A 25,517-nucleotide genomic window follows, 5' to 3' on the forward strand; every position below is an offset into this window, starting at 1 on the left:
GTGCCCATTGGTGCAGTGACCAGTGACAGAACTCTAAATGTGCCTGTCAAGTGACAATAAATAAAGCTTAACTAAGCATTTTACAGTGTTGTGGGTCTGTCGTTTGGCAGGAAGTGGCGGAAGGCTCCGGATGGCTACAGGACGCTACCTGGTCTGAGATGGCAGCAGCTCCCTGCTGAAAGCCCGCCCCTCGCCCCTCGCCATGCTGTGATGAGGAGCAGGGCTCGTTGCCTGCCAGGTGGCCCAGACTCCACTGGCCTGTTCGACACACGCTGGTTCCTTCCACATACAGCCCGCCAGCCCCACATACAGCCTGCCCGCCCCACACCAGCACCGGCTCCTGTTTGGCCCTTGGCCAGCTTTTTGGAGCTGCTCCTGGATCCGAATATCAGCTCAATCCCCACGCTCCCGGGCCGGTGGCCAGCATGTGCCCGGGTTCAAGTCTGGCGTCCTCTGCTTCTGTCCAGCCTCCCACCAGGCTCCCTGGGAGCCGCAGGACTGTGGGTCACCGCTGCCCACAAGAGAGACCCGGATGGAAGCCCCGGCTCCTGGAGTGGGCCCGGCCAGCCCGGGCTGTGCAGACATTTGGGGAGTGAACTAGAACCATGAAAGATCTGCCTGTGCCTCTCTTTCAAATACATAAATCCCCCACCACACACGCGCGCACACACACACACACACACACACACACACACACGAACAGGGTCACCTCCGCTGGCCTCGCCCTCCATGGCCCCACTCGGCCCTCGCAGGGGCCGGGGCCCTCCAGCCAGGGTCCTGTGGCAGCCGCAGCGCTGGCAGGAACTTCCAGAGCAAAGCGCAGGCCAGGTCCCCAGCGCGCGGAGACCCGAGCCGCCGGGGCTGCAGCCGCGACGCCACCGGCCGTTGCCAGGCGACGAGGGGCCGGCGCATGACGTCAGAGGCGCGCGTCACGGGCCTGACGCCGCGGACGGAAGCCGGGAGGCCGCAGCCCGTCTGCGAACTCGGCCGAGCACCTGCTGTGCGCCCGGGCGCGAATCCGAAGGTCCGGGCCGAGCCCGCTGCAGGGGCGCGGGGCGGGGCGCGCCGGGAGCTGCTGGGCCCGGGTGGGCGAGAGCGGAGGCGGGCAGCACGGACTCTGCCCTGGGCCCCTTCCTGGCGTGGACCCCTCCGGCCTGGCCGGGATCAAGGGTGGCCGACGTGCGACCTTGCGCGGCCCACGGCTCGTTTCTGTGGCAGGTGCGCGCTGGGCCGGAGCCCTGACATGCCGTGAAGCAGTGCAGAGAGCCGGAAGGGTCCCGTGTCCGGTGCGGTGGAGGCTGGGGAGGACACGGGAGGCCCGGTGGCACTGGGGTGTGCCGGACAGGCTGGCCGGGGAGGGGCAGGTTCGGGGTCCGGCTGGGGCTTGGGAGAGCGCGAGCTGCAGGCTGCACGGCCAGTAGGGAGGGAGGGAACGGGGCGGCCAAGGCAGCGGGTGACAAGTGGCCTTTGCAGTTATTTTGTGGGGTTTTCCCCCCATTTTTTCCTTTATTTTTGACAATCTTCACATAGTTAATTAGGGCAAAAAGGTTCAAGGGCCACAGGAAAGTGGGTAAGACTATTATTTCCACATTGGTTTTTTCCTGTATTTGGGGTAAAGGGGAAGATAAAGGGAGAAGCCCCACCCAGTCTCCCACCCACCCCAGGTCCCTGATGTGGGGCATGCTCCGAGATTCTTGCTCAAGTGGTTTTGATAGTTCAACGGTTCTGAATTGCTGCCAATCTCGCCACTCCAAGCACGATGAGGTCGCTGCAGAATCCACTGATTGACATAGTCCACCTTAGAGTCTCCGTTTGCCGGTTTTTCACTGCCAACATCTGGCTGGGGTAGTTGATTGGTTAGTTCTGTCCTCTGTTGTGGTGCCAGGTGTCCTCTGCAGGTTCCGATGGACCGCCATATCCTCCATGTGCACCTGGTTATGCTGTCCACTGCGCCGTCTGAGCCTCTGAGGGGCTTGGCTCTGGCACTTGCACTCCATGGCAGACTGTGGGTTCTGAGTCCGGCAGTTGGATTGTCTGAGGTGATCCCAGCCCAGATTCCTGTGTGTGCTGGCAAGCACAGGGCCCGGCTCAGTCCATCGGGTGGCTCAGCTGGTGGTCTTTGCAGTTACTTTAGAAGTAAAGAGACAGGGGGAGAGGCAGTGCCCGTGAGAGAGCCCACCTCGCTCCCGCAGCACCTGCTGAGGCCGGCTGGAGGTGGGGTACATCCTGGTTTTCCGGGAAGTGTCGGGAACCCCATTGCCTGGGCCCTGGCATCCACCTCCCAGCCCCGGGTGGAAGCCAGGCTCTAACCGAGCCTCGTGGAGCTGGCACTCCCAGCCTGAGCACCCAGTCTCTCCTAAAGGTCGCTCGACTGAGCAGCCACTCACCTGTCACCCAGTTCGGCCATCTGTGATGTGCATGAAGGTCAGCCTTGGTGTGTTCTCGGGCTGTGTGACCTACCCCACCACACAACCTCACAGTGCAGCCCAGGCCCCTGTAAGCACCTGGGACCCCCCGCTGGGAGGCACTCATGCTGCCTGGCTCCCGGCAGCTCCCTGCCCACTGTCTCAATACGAGGGCTCCATAGCAGTCCATAGCAGCTGGAGCTGCGCCAACCTGAAGCCAGGAGCTTCTTCTGGGTCTCCCACGTGGGCACAGGGACCCAAGGCTTTGAGCCGTCCTCCATTGCTTTCTCAGACCACAAGCAGGGAGCTGCATGGGACATGGAGCAGCCAGGACTCCAAGTAGCGCCCATGTGGGACCCTCCCCGCCACAGCGCCGGCTCCGCTCTGTGCCGCCTTCCCTGTTGGGCCCGCCCCGCAGGTCCATCATGCCCGCCTTCTGCCCAGGCTGAGTTTGCACTCTTATTTCCCAATGCCTTAAACAAAAACAACCCAAACATTGTTTCATTGAAAAGGCAGGGCTGTAGGGAGAGAGAGACAGAGATCTTCCACCTGCTGGTCCACTCCCCAAATGTCTGCAATGACCAGGGCTGGGCCAGCCTGGAGCCAGGAGCCAGGAGCCAGGAGCCTGGAGCCAGGAGCCAGGAGCTCCTCCGGGTTTCTCACATGGGTTCTGGGGTCCCAAGACATTAACAGGGAACTGGATGAGAAGTGGAGCAGCCGGGACTTGAACCTGGTGCTCATAGGAAATGCCGGCATCAGAGGTGGTGTCTTAACTCATGATGCCACAGCACTGGCCCCTTCCCATTGTTTTATGGGGATATCGGAAGAGCCTGACCACGGGGCAGACCTTGCTGGAAGGGACAGCCTCTCTGAGCTCCGGTCGTCCCTTCTTGTCGCAGGGACCATGTACTTGTGTCTCAGCGAGCTTTTGGGGAGTGGTACGGAAGCACCTTGAGACCCCCCTCACTCACCAAGTTTAAGGTGCCCTGGAGCAAGGCCATGGCTGCGGAGGGCAGGTCTCCAGCATTGTCTGGCCATGTGTCTGCCCACTGAGCTCGTATGGCAACCGCTGTGCCTGCCACTCATGCCTGGGTCCAGGAGAGGCCGGTGTGCCCACCTCACAGTCTCCCAGCCCTGCCTCTCCTTGCCGTCCCCCCACCCCGCCCTGTCCCTGGGGGACGGTGGGAGGCAATGGAATTCCCTCCCGGGGCTGCTGTGTGTTCCCTGCAGGTTGTTGATGGCGTCCACGGCGGAAGCCCGTGTGGAGGCCCTGCTGCCTGATCTGCCCCCGGGGCCCCTCCAAGCGTACCGGGCCCGGGCGTCCTTCGACTGGCGGCAGCTGGCGCGGTTCTTGGACGGCGAGGACGTTCTGCTCTTCAAGGTGAGCCTGGGGTGGCCCTAGTGGCTCAGCCCCTCTGTCCTCCAGGCCCACCCTCTGGGGGTCCCTGGGATTCCTTGTGAATGGAAGAGGCTCCCCCAGCTCAGCAGGTGCAGTGGCTGTTGGCCACCAGGCCCCTGACCACAGCCACCTGCTGGCACAAGTGGAAGGGGCTCAGGCCTCACACGCTGACGGGGCATGGTCTGTCTGTCTCCCAGCCCTTCCTCCAAAATGCCCCGGACCCGGGACATTCACCGGGGTCAACACGGGGCTTGCTGCCTGCCTGGCAGCCCCTGCGAGCCTCGAGGCTTGAGGCCAGGCCTCACGTCCCTGCCGCGGCCCATCCGTCAGCTGGCAGCTCCTGCTCCCCTGTCCCCTCCTCACACCACCCCTTATGTCCCAGCAGGCTCTGTCCTCGCCTGTGCAGAGCCCTTCCGTTCCATCCCGTTCACCTCCTGGTTCTCACTGTGAAATGTGCACACCTCAGCCAAGGGCTCGTCCTCGCCAGCCCCCCCTCCAGCGAACAGGCCTGTGGCCTGCAAGGGTTCCCGCCAGCTCTCAGACGGGGGCAGGGCCCACAGGCCGTGCGTGATGTGGCTGGGTCCTAACAGCCCCCTGCCCTGGGACAGTAACCAAACGCCCGTGACAGCCAGGGTTGTAACGAGGACAGGCTGGTGGTTTGCAGAGCCGGGGCTCCAGGCTACCGGGCGGTGGCTGGTGGCGAGGACGATGTCAGGCACACGGCCTGCGGGTGGCTAGGACATTCTGCTGTCGCTGGCCACCTCCTCCGCAGCCCCGGCTCTGCCCCGGGTGGTTCTGTCCCGGCCCTCCCCGCCAGCATCAGCATCTCGGCCCCTCATGCTTTCAGAAAACCATCTTCTCGACCCTGGAGAAGGACCCGCTCTTCGCGCGCTCCCCCGGGGCCGGCCCGGGCCTGGAGAAGTACCGGGAGCTGACCTTCCTGCGCTGCAAGCGGGTCTTGGAGTACGACTTCCTGGGCGTGCAGGACGCGCTCAAGAGTCCCCTGAAGGTGCTGGTGCTGGTGCACTCGCTGGGCATGTACGACTGGTCCCTGGCCTCCAAGTTCCTGCTGCACGTGCTGGTGAGGGCACGGTGGGGCCCCGGGCTGAGTGGGGCTCCTCCCGTCTCAGTTCTGGAGGGTGGCATGCCTATCAGCCATACATGGGTGGCTGGTGAGGGCACGGTGGGGCCCCGGGCTGAGTGGGGCTCCTCCCGTCTCAGTTCTGGAGGGTGGCATGCCCATCACCCATGCATGGGTGGCTGGTGAGGGCACGGTGGGGCCCTGGGCTGAGTGGGGCTCCTCCCGTCTCAGTTCTGGGGGGTGGCGCCACGTCAGCCATGCGTGGGTGGCTGGGAGGGGTACTGGGCTCTCTCATCCTCCCCCTCTCTCTGGGGTTCCTATCTGAAGTTCAAGGTGGCTTTCCCGTGGTCTGGAATGAGGCCCTCCACAACTGTTCCCCCGGTCCCCTCGTCCCCTCGGTTGGCCACTCCTCTGAGCTGGGGTGGAAGAACCCCCGGACAGGGTGTCGGGAGTGCATGGGGGGTCCAGCCCCTCACCTGTGACCCCATGACCCCGTGACCCCTTACCTTCAGTCACTCCATGACCCTGGGGTCCCCCTCACCTGCACCCCTCCTGTGACCCCGCACCTTCACTGACTCCGTGACGGGGTCTCCCCAGGTTTTCGGCTCAGCCATCTACAGCTCGGGCTCTGAGCGGCATCTCGAGTTCCTGCAGAAGATCAGAAGCCTGGAGGTGAGCGTGGCCCTGCGTCTCCTTGGGGTCCGGCTAGCTGCTGGGGGGGGGATGGGTTCGGGCTGTCCTTCCCCTGGGGTCCCCGGCGGGCCGGCTGCCATGTGATCACCCTGTGTCTGTGCTAGTCAGTGCTTCCTGCTGCCCCCACCCCCTGTGGGGACAGGCGAGACCACGCTACCCTCACATGGCGGCCATCCACCATGGCACGTGACGCTGCTGTGAGGAGAAAGAACTGGGCAGCGCATACTGGCTGCGTGGAGGGCCTCCCTCCCCCTCCTCCCTCCCTCTTCTCCTTCCCCCCCTCCCCCTCCTCCCTCCCCCTTCTTCATCCCCTCCCCCTCCTCCCTCCCCCTCCTCCCTCCCCCTCCTCCCTCCCCTCCCCTCCCTCCTCCTCCCTATCCCCTCCTCCCTCTCCTCCCCCTTCCCTTCCCCTCTTTCCCTCCCCCCTTTCCCCAGACAGCAGAGGGCCTCCCTCCCCCTTCTCCATCCCCCTCCCCCTCCTCCTCCTCCTTATCCCCTCCCTCCTCCTTCCTCCTCCCCATCCCCTCCCCCTCCCCTCCCCGGCTCCCTCCCTCCCTTTCCCTCCTTTTCCCCTTTCTCCTCCCTCCCCCTACTCCATCCCCTCCCCTCCCCCTTTCTCTGCCCCTCCCTCCCCCTCCTCCTTCCTATCCCCTCTCTCCTCCTCCCTATCCCCTCCCCTCCCTCCCTGTCCCCTCCTCCCTTTCCTCCCCCAACTCTCTCTTCCCTCCCCCTCCCCGTCCCCTCCCCTTTCCCCTCCCCCCTTTCCCCAGCCCCATGGAGGGCCTCTCTCCCACCTCACACTGCTTGTGCAGATTTTCGGGTGTTTTGCGATGACGGAGCTCAGTCATGGGAGCAACAGCAAGGCCTTGCGGACAACTGCTCACTACGACCCTGCTTCACAGGTGTGTGCTCTCCCCGCCCAGTGAGCCAGACCAGGGCCCGCACCTCTGCAGGCGCGTTGGAGAGGCAGGCCCAGAGCTGCGTGGCCCTGCCGTGGGCTCCCACCCCCACGCCAGGGCTTGGGGGTCTCTGTGTGAATTCAGGTCACATTTATACCTTTGCTCGCTGTATGGCCCCCCAGGGTTGGGGCCCCTAGCAACTCTGATCATGCCTTTAAAAAAACTTATTTATATGATAGGCAGATTTACAGAGAGAAGAAGAGACAAAGAGAAAGATCTTCCATCCGCTGGTTCACTCCCCAAATGGCTCCACTGCCCAGAGCTGACCTGTTCCGGAGTCAGAAGCCAAGAGCTTCTTCTGGGTCTCCCACGCGGGTGCAGGGTCCCGAGGCTTTGGGCTGTCCTCAACTGTTTTCCCACAGGCAGGCCACAGGCAGGGAGCTGGACAGGAAGCGGAGCAGCTGGGACTCACACAGATGCCCATACGGGAGCCTGGCAGCACGGGGAGAAGCTTAGTGTGCTGCACCATAGTGCCGGCCCCACAGTCAGCTTTGACCTCACCCCTGCAAGCTTTGCCCGCATACAGACCCAGTGGGGAAGGAGGACGCTGCCCACTGCGTGGCTGACATGCCCCTCTCCCCGCCCCGCAGGAATTCATCATCCACTCGCCCGATTTTGAAGCCGCCAAGTTTTGGGTCGGCAACATGGGCAAGTCGGCGACGCATGCGGTGGTGTTGGCACAGCTGTACGCCGGCGGCCAGTGCCACGGGCTGCACCCCTTCCTGGTGCAGGTAGGGCGGCCCTTGGCCACGTGCCTGTGCACTGCGGCTTGCCTTGCCCTGCGCTCAGAGCGGCGGCTTCCCCGACGGCACCCGTCGCCTGCGTGCGCAGCCGTGTGCTCAACTTTTTGAAACCTCGTAGGAGTCCAGAATGGCGGTGGGAAATGCCCAGTGCCCTGCGGGCCGCCTGCCCCGGTGGCTCCTGTGGCTGCCGTGGCCTGTGCCACACACACCTCCGCTCATGCAGCCCCGTCTTATCTCTCATATAGACCCCCGTCTCTGGGCTAGGGCCTCCTGGGAACTCCAGGGCAGCCCTGGGACCTTAGCATGGCCCCCTCTCCCTGTGCCACCTGTGCCCCAAAGCTGTCCTGAGATAGCCCTGATTTGGCCTCCGGGGTCCCCTGATGTGTCCATCTCAGTCTCCCAGTGGCCCTAACAGCGGCTGGGCTCACTGTGCACAGATCCGAGACCCGAAGACCCTGCTGCCCATGCCAGGGGTGATGGTCGGAGACATCGGAAGCAAGCTGGGGCAGAATGGCCTGGACAATGGGTGAGTGCAGGTGGAGTGCCCGGGACTCCGTGCTGGGGACCGCTCAGCCCGGATGGTCTTTCCACTTCCCAAGCTGTGTGGCCACCCTCCAGGGCCTGCCGGGCCCCCCCAGAGCTGTGTCCACCTCGGATCCCCCGGCTCAGTGGCTCCCAGGCAGTTGGCAGCTCCCCACACTCAGGCCAATACCGCCCCCTGCTGGGTCTCAGCTTGTGCTGGGGCGGCGGTGGCCAGGGCGGCGGTGGCAGGGACGTGAGGTGCACAGCTGCCACCTGCAGCCCCAGGCTTGCTGCTCCCAGAAAAGGGCATGCCCTCTGGGTGACCTGCCCAGGCAGCCTGCTGACCTCTGCTCCATGGCAAGGGGCAGGGAAGGCCTGGGCAGCCAGATGGGAGCGCTGGCATGGCTGGCATGGCTGGCACAGGTCAGGCCTGGGAAGGCGCAGCACATGCAGCAGGGCCAGGTGGAGGCTGCGTGGGTGGGGGAGGTGGCCCGTGACTTGGGGGTGGGCTGTGTCTCAGGTGCAGAGTTCATGGCCTGAGCCTGCACTCCTGGGGCGGGTGGGAGCCTGGAGTCCAGCCTCAGGGCCAGACAGGCTAGGGCCAGGAGAGTCAGGTGGCAAATAGGACGGGCGCCTCCCCAGGGCTGGATGTACCAGTCAGGCCATGTTGCCCTGGGCATCAGAGAAGGCTGCGGCAGTGTCCCCCCAACCAGTGCAAACACTGAATAAGGAGCAGGGTGCTTGGGCTGGCATAGCCCAGGCCTCTGCCTGGGCCGTCAGAACAGGCAGGAAGCTGGAGTTGACTCAGGGAGCTGAGTTAAAAGACCTTGTTGAAAGCAAAGCTGCGCCCACGCATCCATGCGTCCACTGGGCGTCGGGACACCCGCCGGGCTGCACAGGCACTTGCTCGTTCGCCCCAGCAGAGGGCGCCCTGGTTCCAGAGCTCAGCCAGGATCCTTGCCCAGTGTCTTCACGGGCATCCCGGGCTAGGAGATGGCCTGATGCCCCAGTTGCTTCACACGTTAACATTACGACTCCGTGGTTTTGGGGGTTAAAAATGTCTGTGTCATTGATTTTGAGAAGAAGGGTATCAATTTGTGGGCAGAACTTTGTTTTCTGGGGGGAATTCCCAAGGATGTGGCCCGGCTCCTAGATGGGGCGTGCCGTGGTTCCTGCTATGTGGCTCAAGAGCCAACAGCGCAGGGTGGGTGTCTGCCCCGAGGGAGGCACAGCCTTGGGGACCCACCAGACACCTGGAGGAAGTCCCCGTGACTCGAGGTCTGGGGGTAGCACTGAGAAAGGAAGGAAGTTGCTAGAAGCTGGGGCAGGAGGCCTGGGGTGGCGGTGCACGTGTTGCTGGGAGCAGGGCCTGAGCCCTGGAGCTGGAGCTGGGGACTTCTGTGCTTCTGGGTCACAAACATGCAACACACACACACACATGCACACCACACTCCGTGTCCTGTATGGCGTGTCAGACACACCACATCTCATGTGGCTGATGTCACATTCACACACACACACCATGTTGTACCCAGCCCCACGTCACACACAGACCCGTGTCACAACCCTGTGTCACATACAGCTGGTGTCTGCCGTGTGACACACACTCCTTGCCACATGTAGAGCACAGCACATACAGCCCTCACACTGCACGCTGCTGGTACCTGGCCCACGATGCTGCACGCAGTCAGCTCTCCCTCCCCTCTCTGTCTCTCGCATACTCCTCTGCCTGTGCTGAGTTCTGACTTGGTGTGGCCCCGCCTGACCCCGCCTGGCATGGCCCTCATGGTGCCCTGCAAAGAGGATTAGCAAAGAGCAGGTGGAATTTCACTCTGAGCTGAGCGCGCACACACGCCGCCGTCCGCAGCGTAAATACCCTGGGATTTGTTCTCTGCCTGGGGCTGTGAGAGTACAGATTTTCCACTCCTTAAAAAGGGCATTTTCCATTTACAGACGCACGCCTGACAAAGCATTCCTCAGCTTTCAAGGAATGTGCTGGCAGCCCGGGGCTGGGTGCCAGGCCGGGCCTTCGGGATCCAAGGGGGCTCCTGGGTGGGTGGCGGAGCGGCCCACACAGTGGGGAGCTGGCCAGGGGCTGTGGGGCAGGGCTGCTGGCTTGTGTTCCAGGGTGACCGCGGAGGTAGGCTCCCACCTGGACGCGGGCAGCGCTCTGGAACGTGGGCGTACCCACGGAGCTCCAGGGTGCTCCGTACATGGCCTGGGCGGGGCTGCCTGGGACTAGGGGCTTGGCAGTGGCACCCCTGCCCCAGGGGTCAAGTGTGCAGTGGGCACCAGGCGCTGTGGCCTTGTGGGAGGGACTCAGTCCCAGGCTGCTGCTCAGGAGGCAGCCACAGTGTCGCAGGTGCCCCAGCACGGGCCCTCCCTTCCTGGACCCCTAGGGCAGGATCCACCTTGTGTGGATGGAGAGAACCGGCCCCCTGGAGGGTGCGACATGCTGCCTAGGACCATCTTGTGGGGGCAGGGGAGCTCTTGGGGCAGAGGTCAGGCTGGGAGGACCTCCTCATCCCAAGGACTTCTGAAGGTCAGAGGGGTCCAGAAGGGGCGTGGCCATTCCGGTGGGCAGTGTGGGGTGGTCTGTGTCCCCGTGTGGTGGAGGAAGCTGGTGATCAGAGCTCTGGAGAGCCAGGCAGAGGGGGTTTCATTGCCTGACACACAGGGCTGCACAGGCAGGCGACAGCGGGCACGGGCAGGCGACAGTGGGCACGGGCAGGTGACAGTGGGCAGGGGCAGGCACAGGCAGGCGCAGACTTGGAGGAGACAGGACCCAGACAATGGAGGCAGAGCTGGGTTAGCCTGGCATCTGATGGGCAGCAACTCGGGTGGGAAGGGGCAGGCATGGGGTGTGGACGGCCACTCTGCTTGGCTGGCAGGTGCAGTGCCCAAAGCCGTCACACCTGAGGGCTCTGAAATAAATGCCTCGATGTAGGGACAGTTGGTATTGGCAAGGCTGGCACTGCACTCATACCATTCTCATGTTGCTGTGACTTTGCAGCAGCTCATGCCCAAGCCTGCAACCATGACGCTGTCCCACGTGCTGCACACGGGGACACGGGCCCCCACAAGCCCTGCCCCCGGGCAGCCACAACACTGTCTCACGTGCTGCACACGGGGACACGGGCCCCAAGCCTGTGCCAGCCTGACAGCATGCTGGCACATGGCTGGTCTGGGGCTGAGGGAAGGCATGGGAGTCAGAGCTGCCCCAGTGTGTCTCTGTAAAGTTGGTTGATTTATTTGAAAGAGATGCAAGGAGAAAGATCTTCCATCTGCTCGTTCACTCCCAGATGGAAACGCAGCTAGGGCTGGACCAGGCCAAAGCTGACCCTAATCCTGACCCTCACCCTCGTGGGGCTGACGGGCCAGACACTCGGGCTCTCTTCTGTCCCTAGGCCAGTAGGCAGGAATGGGCTCAGAAGTAGAAGAGCTGGAACATCAACAGGCATCAGTAAGGGATGCCAGTGTGGCAGGCGGCAACTTTACCTGCTACGTCACCAAGCCAGCTCAGAGATTCCTGTGTTTGAGAGTGTGCCTCAGGGGTTTGGCGTCTCATCCAAGGGCCTGGGTTTGATACTGGATCTCAGCTTCCTGGTCATGTGCGCCCTGGCAAGGCAGCAGACGGTGGGCCAAGGGCATGGGTTCCTGCCAGCTCTGTGGGAGGGGCTGGAGCTCGCAGCACCCGGCTTCCTCTGCCTAGCCCCTCCTGTTGTGGGTCCCTGGGGAGATGGCCAGTGGTTGCGTGGAGTCCTGCACGCTGCCCAGGTGCTACCTGCCTGGCCCTGCCCTGGACCGTGTCCTCAGCCTGTCCCACAGAACCCCCTGGTGGCCAGGCTGGCTGTGGGAGGCTGCTGGCTTCACATCTTCCTGCCATGGTCTGGGGCTTGGTGCCCCGGGAGTCGCCCCGGGGCTGGTGCGAGCTGGAACAGAGCCCACAGTTCCCTCCCGCAGGTTTGCCATGTTCCACAAGGTCAGGATCCCCCGGGAGAACCTCCTCAACCGCGTTGGAGACGTCACCCCCGAGGGCGCCTATGTTACCCGCTTCAAGGTAGGGCAGCCGGTCCTGCGGGGCCTCCTGCTCAGCACCCCAAGGGAGACCTCGCCACCTGCTGGGCTGGGCTGCACCTCTGCTGCCCCGAGCCAGCAGGGGAACCTGGGGGCAGCTGCCTAGCCTGTGCTGGGGCCTGGGCTGACATGGTCCTGGCCGGGAGGGACGACCGACTCCTCCCAGCACTGTTAGGGCCAGGGGGTCTGTCCTGCGGAGTGCGGGGAGGGACAGTGCTGGAGAGAGAGCAGGGGCCCCTGTTGGGGGTGCTTGGACCCAAGGCCCACGGGAGACATGGACTCTCGTGCTCCGACCACAGGGGGGGATTGCGTTCACACCGCCCAAACCTGGGGAAGCAAGTGCGTTGTGTGGGCCCCGCAGGCACCCCCAGCAGCTGCTTCTGGTCCTCTGGGTGTCCCTGCTGGCTGCTGACCCATGCCTGGAGGGCTGCGGCTCAGGGTGCCTCGACGGGCCCTTGCCGTCCCGCCGTCCCACTCTGGCCCGCCCTTCCTGCCAGGACACCAGGCAGCGCCTGGGCGCCACGCTGGGCAGCCTGTCCGCAGGCCGCGTCTGCATCATGAACGTGGCGGTGATGCACCTTAAGCTGGCGGTGACCATCGCCCTGCGCTTCTCCGCCACACGCCGTCAGTTCGGGCCAACGGACGAGGAGGAAGTGCCTGTGCTGGAGTACCAGGTGCAGGTACGGGTCTGCACGTCCTTCTTCCGCTGGCCACCTCCCGGCCAGGGGCTCCTGAGGCAGCCGGCGGGGCAGCAGATAGAGGCTGCTCGAGGCTGAACAGGGGCCTGGTCTGTGCTGAAGTGAGGAACAGGGGAGGGAGTGAGGCAGGGAGGATGCTGGGAACAGGTGTGCCCCGAGTGTGTGCTTGTGAGGTCACATGTGTGCCCCGTGGTGTGTACAGGCCACAGGTGTGTCCTCATAGTGTGTGCAGGTGCACTGTCCACACCGGCTCTCCTGTCACTATACACACCCACTCGTTGCCTCCATGCACACACCCACTGCCTCCATGCACACACACCCGCTGCCTCCATGCACACACACTGCCTCCATGCACACACCCGCTGCCTCCATGCACACACACTGCCTCCATGCACACACTCACTGCCTCCATGCACACACTCACTGCCTCCATGCACACACCCACTGCCTCCATGCACACACACCCGCTGCCTCCATGCACACACACTGCCTCCATGCACACACACGCTGCCTCCATGCACACACTCACTGCCTCCATGCACACACTCACTGCCTCCATGCACACACACGCTGCCTCCATGCACACACTCACTGCCTCCATGCACACACTCACTGCCTCCATGCACACACACCCACTGCCTCCATGCACACACTCACTGCCTCCATGCACATACACGCTGCCTCCATGCACACACACCCACTGCCTCCATGCACACACACTGCCTCCATGCACACACACCCACTGCCTCCATGCACACACACCCACTGCCTCCATGCACACACACCCACTGCCTCCATGCACACACACTGCCTCCATGCACACCCACTCATTGCCTCCATGCACACGCTCACTGCCTCCATGCACACACACCCGTTGCCTCCATGCACACCCACTGCCTCCATGCACACACACCCACTCGTTGCCTCCATGCACACACACTGCCTCCATGCACACCCACTCGTTGCCTCCATGCACACACTGCCTCCATGCACACCCACTGCCTCCATGCACACACACTGCCTCCATGCACACCCACTCATTGCCTCCATGCACACGCTCACTGCCTCCATGCACACACTCACTGCCTCCATGCACACACACCCACTGCCTCCATGCACACCCACTCGTTGCCTCCATGCACACACTCACTGCCTCCATGCACACACACCCACTGCCTCCATGCACACACACCCACTGCCTCCATGCACACACACTGCCTCCATGCACACCCACTCGTTGCCTCCATGCACACACCCACTGCCTCCATGCACACACACTGCCTCCATGCACACCCACTCGTTGCCTCCATGCACACACACCCACTGCCTCCATGCACACACTCACTGCCTCCATGCACACACACCCACTGCCTCCATGCACACACACCCACTGCCTCCATGCACACCCACTCATTGCCTCCATGCACATACACGCTGCCTCCATGCACACACACCCACTGCCTCCATGCACACCCACTCGTTGCCTCCATGCACACACTCACTGCCTCCATGCACACACACCCACTGCCTCCATGCACACACACCCACTGCCTCCATGCACACCCACTCGTTGCCTCCATGCACACACACTGCCTCCATGCACACCCACTCGTTGCCTCCATGCACACACTCACTGCCTCCATGCACACACACGCTGCCACCATCCATCCCTCACTCACCTGTTGCCCATCTGTTCGTGCCCACCCCAGCCCGTTGAGGCTCCAGCTTAGCATGGATAAAGCTGCGCCCCATGTGCTTTGAGGGGTGTCTGGCTCTATGGGAACCCCAGCCCTGCACCTCCTTCTCTCCCCAGGCTCCCAATGCACTATGCCAGCCTGCCCATGTGTCAGGCCTAAAGTCCATCTCCATGGGCTGCCTTTCTCATTGCCATTGTTGGGCCAGCCCTTGGTCGCTGCCATGGTCTGGGTGGGCTGTTGTGAGCGATAGGTGTTCCGGGGCTACGTCTGAGGTTGGCCGCAAGCCTGCACGCAGCAGCTGCCATGGGACGGCTAATCTGGCGGAATCCTAGGGTCCTGGGGTGGGGTCTCCTGGTGGGCTCAGACCCCAGAGAAGTGTGTGCGCTGCCCGGAACCAGGGGGTGCTGACACTGCACGCCCCCCCCCCCCCCCCCGTTGCAGCAATGGCGCCTGCTTCCTTACCTGGCGGCCATCTTCGCCCTGGAATACTTCTCCAAGTCGCTCTTCCTGGACCTAGTGGAGCTCCAGCAGGACCTGCTCGGGGGAGAGCGGAGTGCCCGGCAGGTGAGGCTGGGTGGCACTGGGGAGTCGGCGTGGGTAGCACAGGCACAGGCGTGCAGCTGCATTTCCCTGCATCACTGGGACCTGAGCGGCTGTCCTGCTTCCCAGCCCATGCTGGCCGGGCCCACTCTTCCCCTGACCTTTGTGGACTTCATGCTTCTAGTCCTTGCTCAGATAACTGTGGAGTCTGGGTGGGGCCAACCAAGCAGGCAGGGGGCAGCACCAGCATGGACGTGCAACTACTGCAGGGTGAGGCTGGAGCTGACCTGCACGGTTCATCCATGAGTGGATCTCCCGTGGATCCCTGGTGCCGCTTCCCAGGCAGAGAAGATGCCAGTCAGAACCTTCGACACAGGCCCAGAGTCGCGGGATGCCTGCGTCCCTGTTAGGATGGGTTTCCTGCTCCCAGGGCCTCTGGAGCAGATCACGAGTGGATAGTGTGGTGCACGTGTGTGCTGAGGCCAGCCCCGTCCCCGTGGGGCTCTGGGGCCAGCCCCGTCCCCGTGGGGTTCTGAGGCCAGCCCCGTCCCCGTGGGGCTCTGGGGCCAGCCCCGTCCCCGTGGGGTTCTGAGGCCAGCCCCGTCCCCGTGGGGCTCTGGGGCCAGCCCCGTCCCCGTGGGGCTCTGGGGCCAGCCCCGTCCCCGTGGGGTTCTGGGGCCAGCCCCGTCCCCGTGGGGCTCTGGGGCCAGCCCCGTCCCCGTGGGGCTCTGAGGCCAGCCCCGTCCCCGTGGGGCTCTGGGGCAGGTCTGACATCTCTCACCAGCTCCGGTTCCATTCCTTCCCCCAAAGGAGGAGCTTGGCCGTGAGATCCACGCCCTGGCATCAGGTGGCAAACCCCTGGTCTCGTGGACTGCCCAGCGTGGGATCCAGGAGTGTCGGGAGGCGTGCGGAGGACACGGCTACTTGGCCAGTAGGTTTCAGACAGGCGTGCGGCAGCGGTGGTCTGAGCTTTGCCGCCCGATTGAGGCTGGGCCAGGGCCAGCAGATGGTGAGACAGCCACGTGCAGGCTGCTGGAGGATAGAGTTATTGGAACACGACCACACACACTCGCTTCCAGGCCGCTTAGCTGTTCTTGCGCCGTCAAGGTGGCAGTCAAGATGGCATTGGTAATGGACGTGGCAGTGTGCTACGGAGCCCACAGCTCCAGCACCTCCCGCATCTTGGTCAGAAGTTGGGGGTGGCAGCTTGTGGAGAAAGGGTGAGCAGGTATGCTGGACGCCTCTCAGCCGTAGCCGGGACTCAAACCTGGGCAGTTCCAATGGGAAACTCCTGAGTTGGTTTTGATGAACTCAGGAATGGCCACACAGGGGCTGGCCTCTGGGTGAGCCGGTGGGCGGTGGCTCTGCCCGTGTGGTGGGACAGGTGCTGGTGAGCAGTGAGTGGGCGTGGCAGCTGCTGGCCACTGCGCACTGCCCATGCCGCCCTGCTGCTGGACTCCGTTCCCGTCTTCATTGCCCTCCCACTTCAGCCCTCTTAAATATGTGATTGGGAACAAGCTGTCACTCGTCACAGTGTTGTGGGCTGCAGCTGAGTGTGTCCCCGCCCAGGGACCAAGGCTCAGAGGGTGGGGCACTGGGGGCTTGTGGGTGCCTTTCCAGTAAGGGGGCCGGGCAGCCACAAATCCTCTAGCCCCCACCGCCTGGCCTGTGGGCACTGGCTGTCCGTCAGCCACTCAGCAGTCCCTGGCCTCCCGGCCGCTCTGAGATGCTTAGCTCAGCGTACGCCAGTGCTGGCTGGAACCCTGCAGGACGTGTCTGAGCCCCCACGGCCCACGTCTGTGGCTTTACCTGCAGCTGGGCCACCGCCCCACCCAAGGTGCACAGCTCGCGATGAGCTGGGGTCTCGTTGCAGTGAACCGGCTGGGCAAGCTCCGGGATGACAACGACCCTAACTGCACCTACGAGGGCGACAACAGTGTCCTCCTGCAACAGACCAGCAACTACCTGCTTGGACTACCTGTGCACGGCCGTGGGGAGGATGGGGCAGGTATACCCAGCACAGCCATGAGGAGGATGGGGCAGGGGCACCCCAGCTTTCAGCCTGGTCACTTACCGTGGTGGAGCATGCCCAGTCTCTCTCAGACTCTCCTTTGCGTGTCTCAGACAGAGCCGGCCTGAGGAGCCCCCTGAAGTCGGTGGACTTCCTGCAGGCTTACCCCAGCAGCCTGGGCCAGCGGTTCACGGGCTCCTGTGCAGCCGACTGGCTGGATCCCGCAGGTGAGCTGTGCTGCACTGGGCACGGACGTGGGAGGCTCCAGGCCCAGCCAGGGAGGCGCTATGTGGGCCTTCACCTGTTCTCGGGACACTCGTTGCAAGGGGACTTGGAGGGTCCCTCCCCAGAACCTCATTCCTCCGTCCCTTGCCTGGTGGCCCAGAGAGCAGCCTGAGTCCCTGCCAGCTGGTTCTCATCCTGCCGCGTAGTGCTGGCATCGCTGGCTTGCCATGTGCCCTTGCTTGAACCTTGGCCATGACGTCATGTGTCTGCCCGCTCACTCCCCACTGCCTCCTGGCCTCTGTCCCTGCCCAGGCTCAGCTGCAGGCTGGGGGCAGGGCCTGGCATGCCTGCCTCGGCTCCCCGGCTGCAGTGCTGTGTGTAGGGTGGTGCAGCCTTGTCAAGTCTGCAGAGGAGCGAGGCACAGATGGTGGCACCCCGGAGGTCCACGGACACGTGGAAGCAGAGCTCGAGTACTGGCACGCAGGCTGCCTGTCCCTGATGTGCTGACACAGAGGGCAGAGGGCCCGTGGGGACTGTGTGTCTCACACACACAGAGGGCAGAGGGTCTGTGGGGACCGTGTGTCTCACACACACACACAGGGCAGAGGGCCCCTGGGGACCGTGTGTCCCTCACGTACGACACACAGGGCAGAGGACCTGTTAGGTCTACACCAATGGGCCTGTGGGGACTGTCTCACACACTCACAGGGTGGAGGCCTGTGGGGACCTGTGTGTGTGTGTGTGTGAGGGACACACTGACCCCATGATGCAAGTGTGAGCTTGCATCATCACACAGCCTGGAACACCAAGCCATTTACACATATGGAATTTTTATTTCTTGAATTTTCCATTCCTCCTTGTTGGACCTAAGTTGCCTATGGGTAGCTGAGACCATGTGTAAGGCCTAGGGCCTTCGTCCGAGGGCATCCTAAGACCCCGTTGGCACTGGGTCCCCCTTCTGTCTCCCATGAGCTCTGAGCCGTGAGCAGCTGCCTGGCACGAGGGGCTCCTGGCCTCAGAGGCCCAGGGCTGGTCTAGGTCCCCAGCCCCCACCCGCGGCCCGGGAGTCCTCCCTGAGAGGAGGGGCTTCCTGCATGCTGTGTGTCCGCGGCCTCCCTCTGGCCTGGTCAGTTTCACAGTGGACAGCACGTCGAGGGGGAGCTCCGGCCCCAGCACAGAGTGCGTCATGCACCAGTGGGCCACATGGACAGTGCACGTGCGTGCTCCGTGCTGGCCTCTGCCATGGCACCATGTCTCGCACAGACCAAGCATGGGACCAGGGACCTGGAGCTCATCCTGCATGAGGCAGGGCAGTCTTGCGGCTGAGCCAGGAACCCCCAGTGCCTGCCTGGGTGCCACCCAGCCCCTGCCTGCAAACCTGGACCCGCCTCTTCCCTCGCACACGTGTGCATGGTGCTGGCTGGCCCGGGGCAGGTGTGTGATGCGTTTCAGATGCCATGTGGCCACTCCCTCTTCCCCCTCTCTCGTATTGAAGCCCCTCTGGCCGCATATAAATGGTTGGTTTGCTACCTGCTCCGGGAGACTCGTCAGAAACTCCACTGGGAAAGAGCGTCCGGATGCAGTGATTTCGAAGCCAGAAGCAACTGCCAGGTGCGGCACGAGCCGGTCTGACGCTTGTCCCTGGGGTCGCTGGCTCCTTGTTCGTCTGCTTGCTGCTAGCCTGCCATGCCTCACCTGGCTGCTCTGTGCCACGGGACGTGTGCAAGAGGCCAGGGTGCTGGGCCGCCTCATGGTGTCTAGCCTGTAGGCCAGAGCTGGAACTGCAGGATCTGTGGCGTGGCTTCCTGGGCACTTGGGGTGCACAGCGGGGCCCTGGACGCTACCCCGACACAGTCCCTGTGTGATGCAGCAGCCCCGGGAGTCTTCCTTCTGTTATACCTCGGGTGTTTGCCTAGGACTTCCTAACTTTGGTGGGGATAGCCCCATCTCTGCCACCATGGCCGAGGGTGGGCTTGGTTCTCATGCATGGACGCGGGTCCCAGCGCCTGACCCCGGGTCTGAAGCATCTCTGAGCATGAATCTGGACGTCAGAGCCACATGCTGATGGGTGTGGGCCACAGGAGGCCCCCAGCACGCCTGCCCCAGCCCTGCACGCTTGCCTGACCCTGCACACCTGCCCCGGACCTGCACGCCTGCTCCGGCCCTGCACACCTGCCCTGGCCCTGCACACCTGCCCCGGCCCTGCACGCCTGCCCTAGCCCTGCACGCCTGCCCCGGCCCTGCACGCCTGCCCCAGCTCCACACCCCTGCCTGCGTGGTCCTGTTCCATCAGGCACAGTGCGTGCACGCGGTAGTGAGCCACAAACCCCACGTGTTGTTTTTCTGATTAAGACAGCAATCTGGGAAGAGGTGGTGGGAGGAAGGAAAGCTCGTAAAGGAAGCTGTGACTGTCAGCCTGTATTGTGGACGCTGGGCCGGAGAGACGCAGCTGGGCCCGAGGGAGGCACCGTGGCCCTGCCTCCCAGGCTGCCCGCCCTGGCCGCCCGCCCCGGCCCTGCTTGGCTTGGTCTGTGTTTGTGGATGTGACAAGTGAGAAAGGGGCTGGAGCAGCCACATCCTCTGCGTGTGCAGGGCCAGTGGGAAGACCCTCGAGCAGTGGGCTTCTCCCAAGCAGCACCCCAAACCCTAATGTGTACTCCAGTAGATGTGCAAGAGGCACCGTGGGCTCCCTGATGTGGCCTCCCACAGCTGTGTCCCCCAGGCTCCACATGGAGTCCCCCGGGTCTCAGAGCTCATGGTGCCACGTTCCCTTGGGGATGCCTGAGTGCCCCATCCTGGCGGTATGTCCTGGCGGGGCTCTGAGCAGAGTCCCTGTGCCCATTTCTCAGGTCTATCACTGCCGGTCCCTGGCCCTGGCCTTCATGGAGCTCACGGTGGTACAGCGGTTCCTCAGCTACACGCACCATGTCAGTGTGCCAGGCCCGCTGCGAGCTGTGCTGGGCCGGCTCAGTGCACTCTACTCCCTGTGGTCTCTGAGCCAACACACTGCCCTGCTCTACCGAGGTGAGACCTCCCAGAGGTGGGGGGAAGGGGCGCTGTGACTGCACAGGCCCCTGTCACAGCTGAGGGTGTGGGGGGGCCTCGCTGTGACTTCAGGCCCCTGTCACAGCTGGGGGTGTGGGGGGGCCTCGCTGTGACTGCACAGGCACCTGTCACAGCTGAGGGTGTGGGGGGTGCCCCGCTGTGACTCCACAAACACCTGTCACAGCTGAGGGTGTGTGGGGGGGTGCCCTGCTGTGACTGCACAGGCACCTGTCACAGCTGAGGGTGTGGGGGGGCCTCGCTGTGACTGCACAGGCACCTGTCACAGCTGAGGGTGTGGGGGTGCCCCGCTGTGACTGCACAGGCCCCTGTCACAGCTGAGGGTGTGGGGGGTGCCCTGCTGTGACTCTGCAGGCACCTGTCACAGCTGAGGGTGTGGGGGGCCTCGCTGTGACTCCACAGGCACCTGTCACAGCTGAGGGTGTGGGGGTGCCCCGCTGTGACTGCAGGCACCTGTCACAGCTGAGGGGGGTGCCCTGCTGTGATTCCACAGGCACCTGTCACAGCTGGGGGTGTGGGGGGGCCTCGCTGTGACTTCAGGCCCCTGTCACAGCTGAGGGTGTGTGGGGGGGTGCCCCGCTGTGACTGCACAGGCACCTGTCACAGCTGAGGGTGTGGGGGGTGCCCTGCTGTGACTCTGCAGGCACCTGTCACAGCTGGGGGTGTGGGGGGCCTCGCTGTGACTCCACAGGCACCTGTCACAGCTGAGGGTGTGGGGGTGCCCCGCTGTGACTGCAGGCACCTGTCACAGCTGAGGGTGTGGGAGGTGCCCCGCTGTGACTCCACAGGCACCTGTCACAGCTGAGGGGGGTGCCCTGCTGTGATTCCACAGGCACCTGTCACAGCTGAGGGTGTGGGGGTGCCCCGCTGTGACTTCAGGCACCTGTCACAGCTGGGGGTGTGGGAGGTGCCCCGCTGTGACTGCACAGGCACCTGTCACAGCTGAGGGTGTGGGGGGGCCTCGCTGTGACTGCACAGGCACCTGTCACAGCTGAGGGTGTGTGGGGGGGTGCCCTGCTGTGACTGCACAGGCACCTGTCACAGCTGAGGTGGGGTGCCCTCGCTGTGACTGCACAGGTACCTGTCACAGCTGAGGGTGTGGGGGTGCCCCGCTGTGACTTCAGGCACCTGTCACAGCTGAGGGTGTGTGGGGGGGTGCCCTGCTGTGACTGCACAGGCACCTGTCACAGCTGAGGGTGTGTGGGGGGGTGCCCTGCTGTGACTGCACAGGCACCTGTCACAGCTGAGGGTGTGTGGGGGGGTGCCCTGCTGTGACTGCAGGCACCTGTCACAGCTGAGGGTGTGTGGGGGGGTGCCCTGCTGTGACTGCAGGCACCTGTCACAGCTGACGGGACTGGAGATAGAGGAGACACTTAGACTGCATCACTGAGCTGCTTAGGGTGGGGTCTTGCACCTGCCACTTCCCCTTGGCCCAGAGTCCCTTTGAAGTCAGCTCCTGGGTCAGGGGCAAGTAAGTGGGGGCAGGGGAGGGTCTGGTAACTGGCCCAACCTACCGCTGTGTTCTAACCTTCCCGATGCCCTCGCCCTGGGCCACAGAGCTTTGCTGCCCTAGAGAGAGTGGGTCCCTCCCTGCTGTGTGTGGTTCTGGGCTTAGGACTAGCCAGGCAACACCTACCACTCCCCCAATACCTCCCAGGAGGCCAGGGACACGCCCAGGTCCTGCCAGTCACAGCCTTAGGCACACCAGGCTCTGTCCCCTGGGCCTTCGGACCCACAGGAAAACCAGGCACAGCCTCCCTCCATCCCCTGTGCTGCTCAGCCCCTCTGGCCCCCAGCCCCACGCTCCCACCTGTGGCGGGCCGGCTCCCTACGCCGCCCCATGGCCATGAACTGTCCATGAACTGAGTCTGCACCCTGAGCTGGTCACCCCGTCTCAGGGCCAGGCCTCTGCAGGGCTGTTCCTGGCGTGCTCGTGTGACCGGGGCTGTGTTTGCAGGTGGATACTTGTCGGGGGAGCAGGCGGGCAAGAGCTTGGAGGCTGCCATCCTGGACCTGTGTGCCCAGGTGAGCAAACTCCAGGTGCGGTCCCGTGCTCCGGGCAGGGCGGGCAGTGGTGCTCAGGCCTCTGCGTGGGCCACACCAACCCGCCAGCATTCTGCCCTCGGGCTGCAGCCCTGCGTCCTGGCTGCTGAGCCGAGGGTGATGCTGAACTAAGGCCTGGGGTTCATTCGCCTGCAGAGGCTGCTGCAACGGTTGACTGAGCCCCAGAAAGTCTTTGGCACTGGGATGAGAGTTAGTCCCACGGGCCGCCCGCCGCTTCTCCCATGGCTCAGGTGGCAGTCCTGCCTCTGGGGCTGGTTCTCTCCCTGCCTCAGCCCCGCCCACCACCATAGCCCCAGGCTGCAAGGTACTGCTGTGTCAGCGGGGACTCTGCAGGGTGGCACTGGTCGTGCCCGGGGTCCCCAGCATTCTTTGCTGCCACAGAGCAGCCATGTCCCCACTGCCTCATTCCCTTGGCGACCGAGGTCAGCCAGGCAGAGGGGCTGGCACGTGGTCCTGTGGACCAGGAACAGCAGCACCTCTATGTGCAATAGGGCAGGTGTGGTTTCGATATGAGGGGCCGTCCCCTCTGTCGCTCCGCAGGTCGTTGCATCCTGCCCTCTTCCTGGGCCCCATGAAAGGTGACTGCCCATGGTGTGTCATCAAGTATTTGCCGGGAGTGGGTTTGTGCTTCAAGACAATCCTGGGGTCTCGGAGTAATCACAGGCCTTGGAGGGAGCACAAGGTTGCCCTGCTCCCACCCCTGCCCCCAATCTCTGGGTCTGGCTCCTCGGACTGGAGAAGCAGCCGTCCTGCCAGGTCAGGGCCAGGGGCTACCTGGGAAGGCAATAGCCGATGGGCACCATAGCCCACCCCGTGGCATGGAGCAACCAGCCATGCATCAAAGTACTCAGATGCACTCCCGGGGACCCCGCAGTGCAGGCTAGGAAGGGGAGGATTGGATAGGAAGGGCCCTGTGTCTGCTCAGGTTCCTGTCACAGAGAGCAGGCACAGCCCCCATGGGCCCCTGAGGGTCACCATGGAACTGGCTGTGCACCAAGCACGGGGTGGGGATAGGGGCAGGTGGTGTCACCATGGAGCTGGCCATGCACACAGCCTCCAGGGGGTCACCGTGGAGCTGGCCGGGCACCTAGCTCAGGGGTCTCTGTGGAGCTGGCCGGGCACCAAGAGCCTGGGCTCCATTCCCTAACAGCTGAAAGATGACGCTGTGGCCCTGGTGGATGTCATCGCTCCCCCCGACTTCATCCTGGACTCGCCAATCGGCAAGGCTGATGGCCAGGTAGGCAGAAACCCCCTCAGGGCTGGTGGGGTCAGGGGAAGTCGGGGTGACAGCAGTGGGACCCCGCTGTGGGATGGGCCAGCAGGGCTGAGGACCATGTGACCAGGCATGGTGAGCCCAGCTAGCAGGGTGGGGGAGGGGTGTCCAAGGACCCATTTGAGGCCAAGCAGCCACAGGACTCCCATGGGAAGCATGGAGCTGTTCCCCAAGTCAGTCACGTCTTGGGCTGTACTATAATTGAGTTTTCCCAATCCCAGCTTCTCAGAAATAAAGTGTGTCCATAAATTGGCCGTAAATCATCAAGGCTCTGCAAGACGACCGTGGGGGATTTCCTGTGCCTTTGACACAGCTGAGGCAGGGTGCAGGGGGTGCGTGCGTGAGACCCAAGGCACCCCCTGTGTGGCTCAGCACTCACGTGGCCCCGCGTGTCCCCCACAGCTCTACAAGAACCTCTGGACCAGTGTCCTGCAGGAGCGCAGCGTGCTGGAGCGGCCTGCCTGGTGGGCGGAGCAGGCCGTCCACAAGCCCGTGCCAGGGCGCCTGAAGGCACAGCTGTAGCTGACCAGCACGGGCCTGCACCGGACCCGATGGAGGCTACCAAGGGTGCAGAGCAAGGCTGTCAGGCCGCTGCAGCCACACCCCTCCGGCCCACAGCGCCACCGGGCTGAGAAGGGGCTCGGGCCGACCCCAGGGGCGTGTTGGTGACCCGCAGTGCAGCTGGCGTCATAACACGGGATGCTCATTATTCCACATTTTCTGCAGATACAATCTTTTGAGTAAACAGGAAATAATTTCTACAAAGCTCTGCTTTGCTAAGCGCCAAATGGGGCGGCTCTGAGTCAGCTCGCCTGGCTGTGTGAGAACCGTGTGGGCTGATGCTGTCGGCCACAGCCAGCTGTCAGGACAGCAACCTGGTCCTCAGGAGCCCCAAGGCTTGGTCACTTTCTTAGGGGGAGCAGGGAGCTACCCTTCAACAGGTGTTTCCCCATGGGGTGTCAGAATGAGTGGGTGTGTGAATGTCGGGATGGCTTGTGCTCCCTCTCTTTGTCCCCAGGGGCAGTGGGTGGGGGCAGTTTCATGCCTGCCCTTCCCACAGTTCTTTTCTCCCCAGACTTGCCTGCCCCCAGTCCTGCCCTCCCCAGCCCTGCCCTCCCTCATCCCTGCCCTCCCTCATCCCTGCCCTCCCCAGTCCTGCCTCTTCCCCAGCCCTGCCCTCCCCCAGCCCTGCCCCTTCCCCAGCCCTGTCCATCCCCCAGCCCTGCCCTCCCCCAGCCCTGCCCCTCCCCCAGCCCTGCCCTCCCCCAGCCCTGCCCCTCCCCAGCCCTGCCCTCCCCCAGCCCTGCCCCTCCCCCAGCCCTGCCCTCCCCCAGCCCTGCCCCTCCCCCAGTCCTGCCTCTTCCCCAGCCCTGCCCTCCCCCAGCCCTGCCCCTTCCCCAGCCCTGTCCATCCCCAGCCCTGCCCCTCCCCCAGCCCTGCCCATTCCCCAGCCCTGCCCATCCCCCAGCCCTGTCCCTTCCCCAGTCCTGCCCTCCCCCAGTCCTGCCCTCCCCCAGCCCTGCCCCTCCCCCAGCCCTGTCCATCCCCGCCCCTCCCCAGCCCTGCCCCTCCCCAGCCCTGCCCATCCCCCAGCCCTGTCCATCCCCCCGGCCCTGCCACTCCCCCAGTCCTGCCCACCCCTTGTCCTGCCTGTCCCCCAGCCCTGCCCACAGAATGGAATTGAGTCAGGTGCACAGGCAACAATACGGTAAAATGACTTTGGAGTTGATGAAAATAGGACAATTGCAAATACTGTTCCCAGGTAGAGCCAGGTCCCCCAAGTGTCCGCAGGGTCAGCTGAGGACAGCTGAGAGGCCATGGGGCTGCAGAGGGCACCGGGCGGAGCTGCCTCCCCGCCTGAGGGATCTTAGCAAGTGAGAACTCAGCAGGGACCCCAGCAGGCAGCTGGAAGAATGGGGACAATAGAGAAGGAAGAGACCCAGTGCAGGGGGTTCAGAGCCCAGGAGGAGGAGGGAGGGCTGGCATCATTGCTGCCAGCCCTACAGGGCGGGGTTGGGGGACAGACACGGGCCTTGGGGCCCAGGTAGCTGCAGTGACCATGCAGGG

General features: G+C 63.9%; 1 protein-coding gene across 6 annotated transcripts; it reads left to right on the forward strand.

The window, feature by feature from the left end:
* The first annotated feature begins 952 nt into the window (after positions 1-952).
* Positions 953-24,195, forward strand: ACOX3 (acyl-CoA oxidase 3, pristanoyl). 6 transcript variants are annotated; one of them, XM_040966197.1, is made up of 18 exons: positions 953-1,024; positions 3,636-3,786; positions 4,652-4,885; positions 5,483-5,557; positions 6,391-6,480; positions 7,128-7,268; positions 7,718-7,806; positions 11,766-11,862; positions 12,377-12,559; positions 14,716-14,838; positions 15,625-15,745; positions 16,688-16,804; positions 16,918-17,052; positions 18,546-18,661; positions 19,900-20,074; positions 22,071-22,138; positions 23,328-23,414; positions 23,853-24,195. In XM_040966197.1, the coding sequence occupies exons 2-18, from the start codon at positions 3,643-3,645 to the stop codon at positions 23,970-23,972; spliced, it is 2,115 nt and encodes a 704-aa protein (XP_040822131.1). In that variant the 5' UTR covers positions 953-1,024; positions 3,636-3,642; the 3' UTR covers positions 23,973-24,195. The 6 variants fall into 6 exon arrangements, with proteins under 6 accessions (XP_040822131.1, XP_040822130.1, XP_040822132.1 ...); XM_040966193.1 differs by lacking the exon at positions 953-1,024 and having other exon boundaries at positions 3,480-3,786; XM_040966194.1 differs by lacking the exon at positions 953-1,024 and having other exon boundaries at positions 3,480-3,786; positions 16,688-16,794; positions 16,908-17,052.
* Positions 24,196-25,517: the final 1,322 nt, after the last annotated feature.

Source organism: Ochotona curzoniae, unplaced genomic scaffold, assembly GCF_017591425.1.
Source record: "Ochotona curzoniae isolate NIBS_2020 unplaced genomic scaffold, NIBS_Ocur_1.0 scaffold_4505, whole genome shotgun sequence".
Classification (NCBI taxonomy): domain Eukaryota; kingdom Metazoa; phylum Chordata; class Mammalia; order Lagomorpha; family Ochotonidae; genus Ochotona; species Ochotona curzoniae.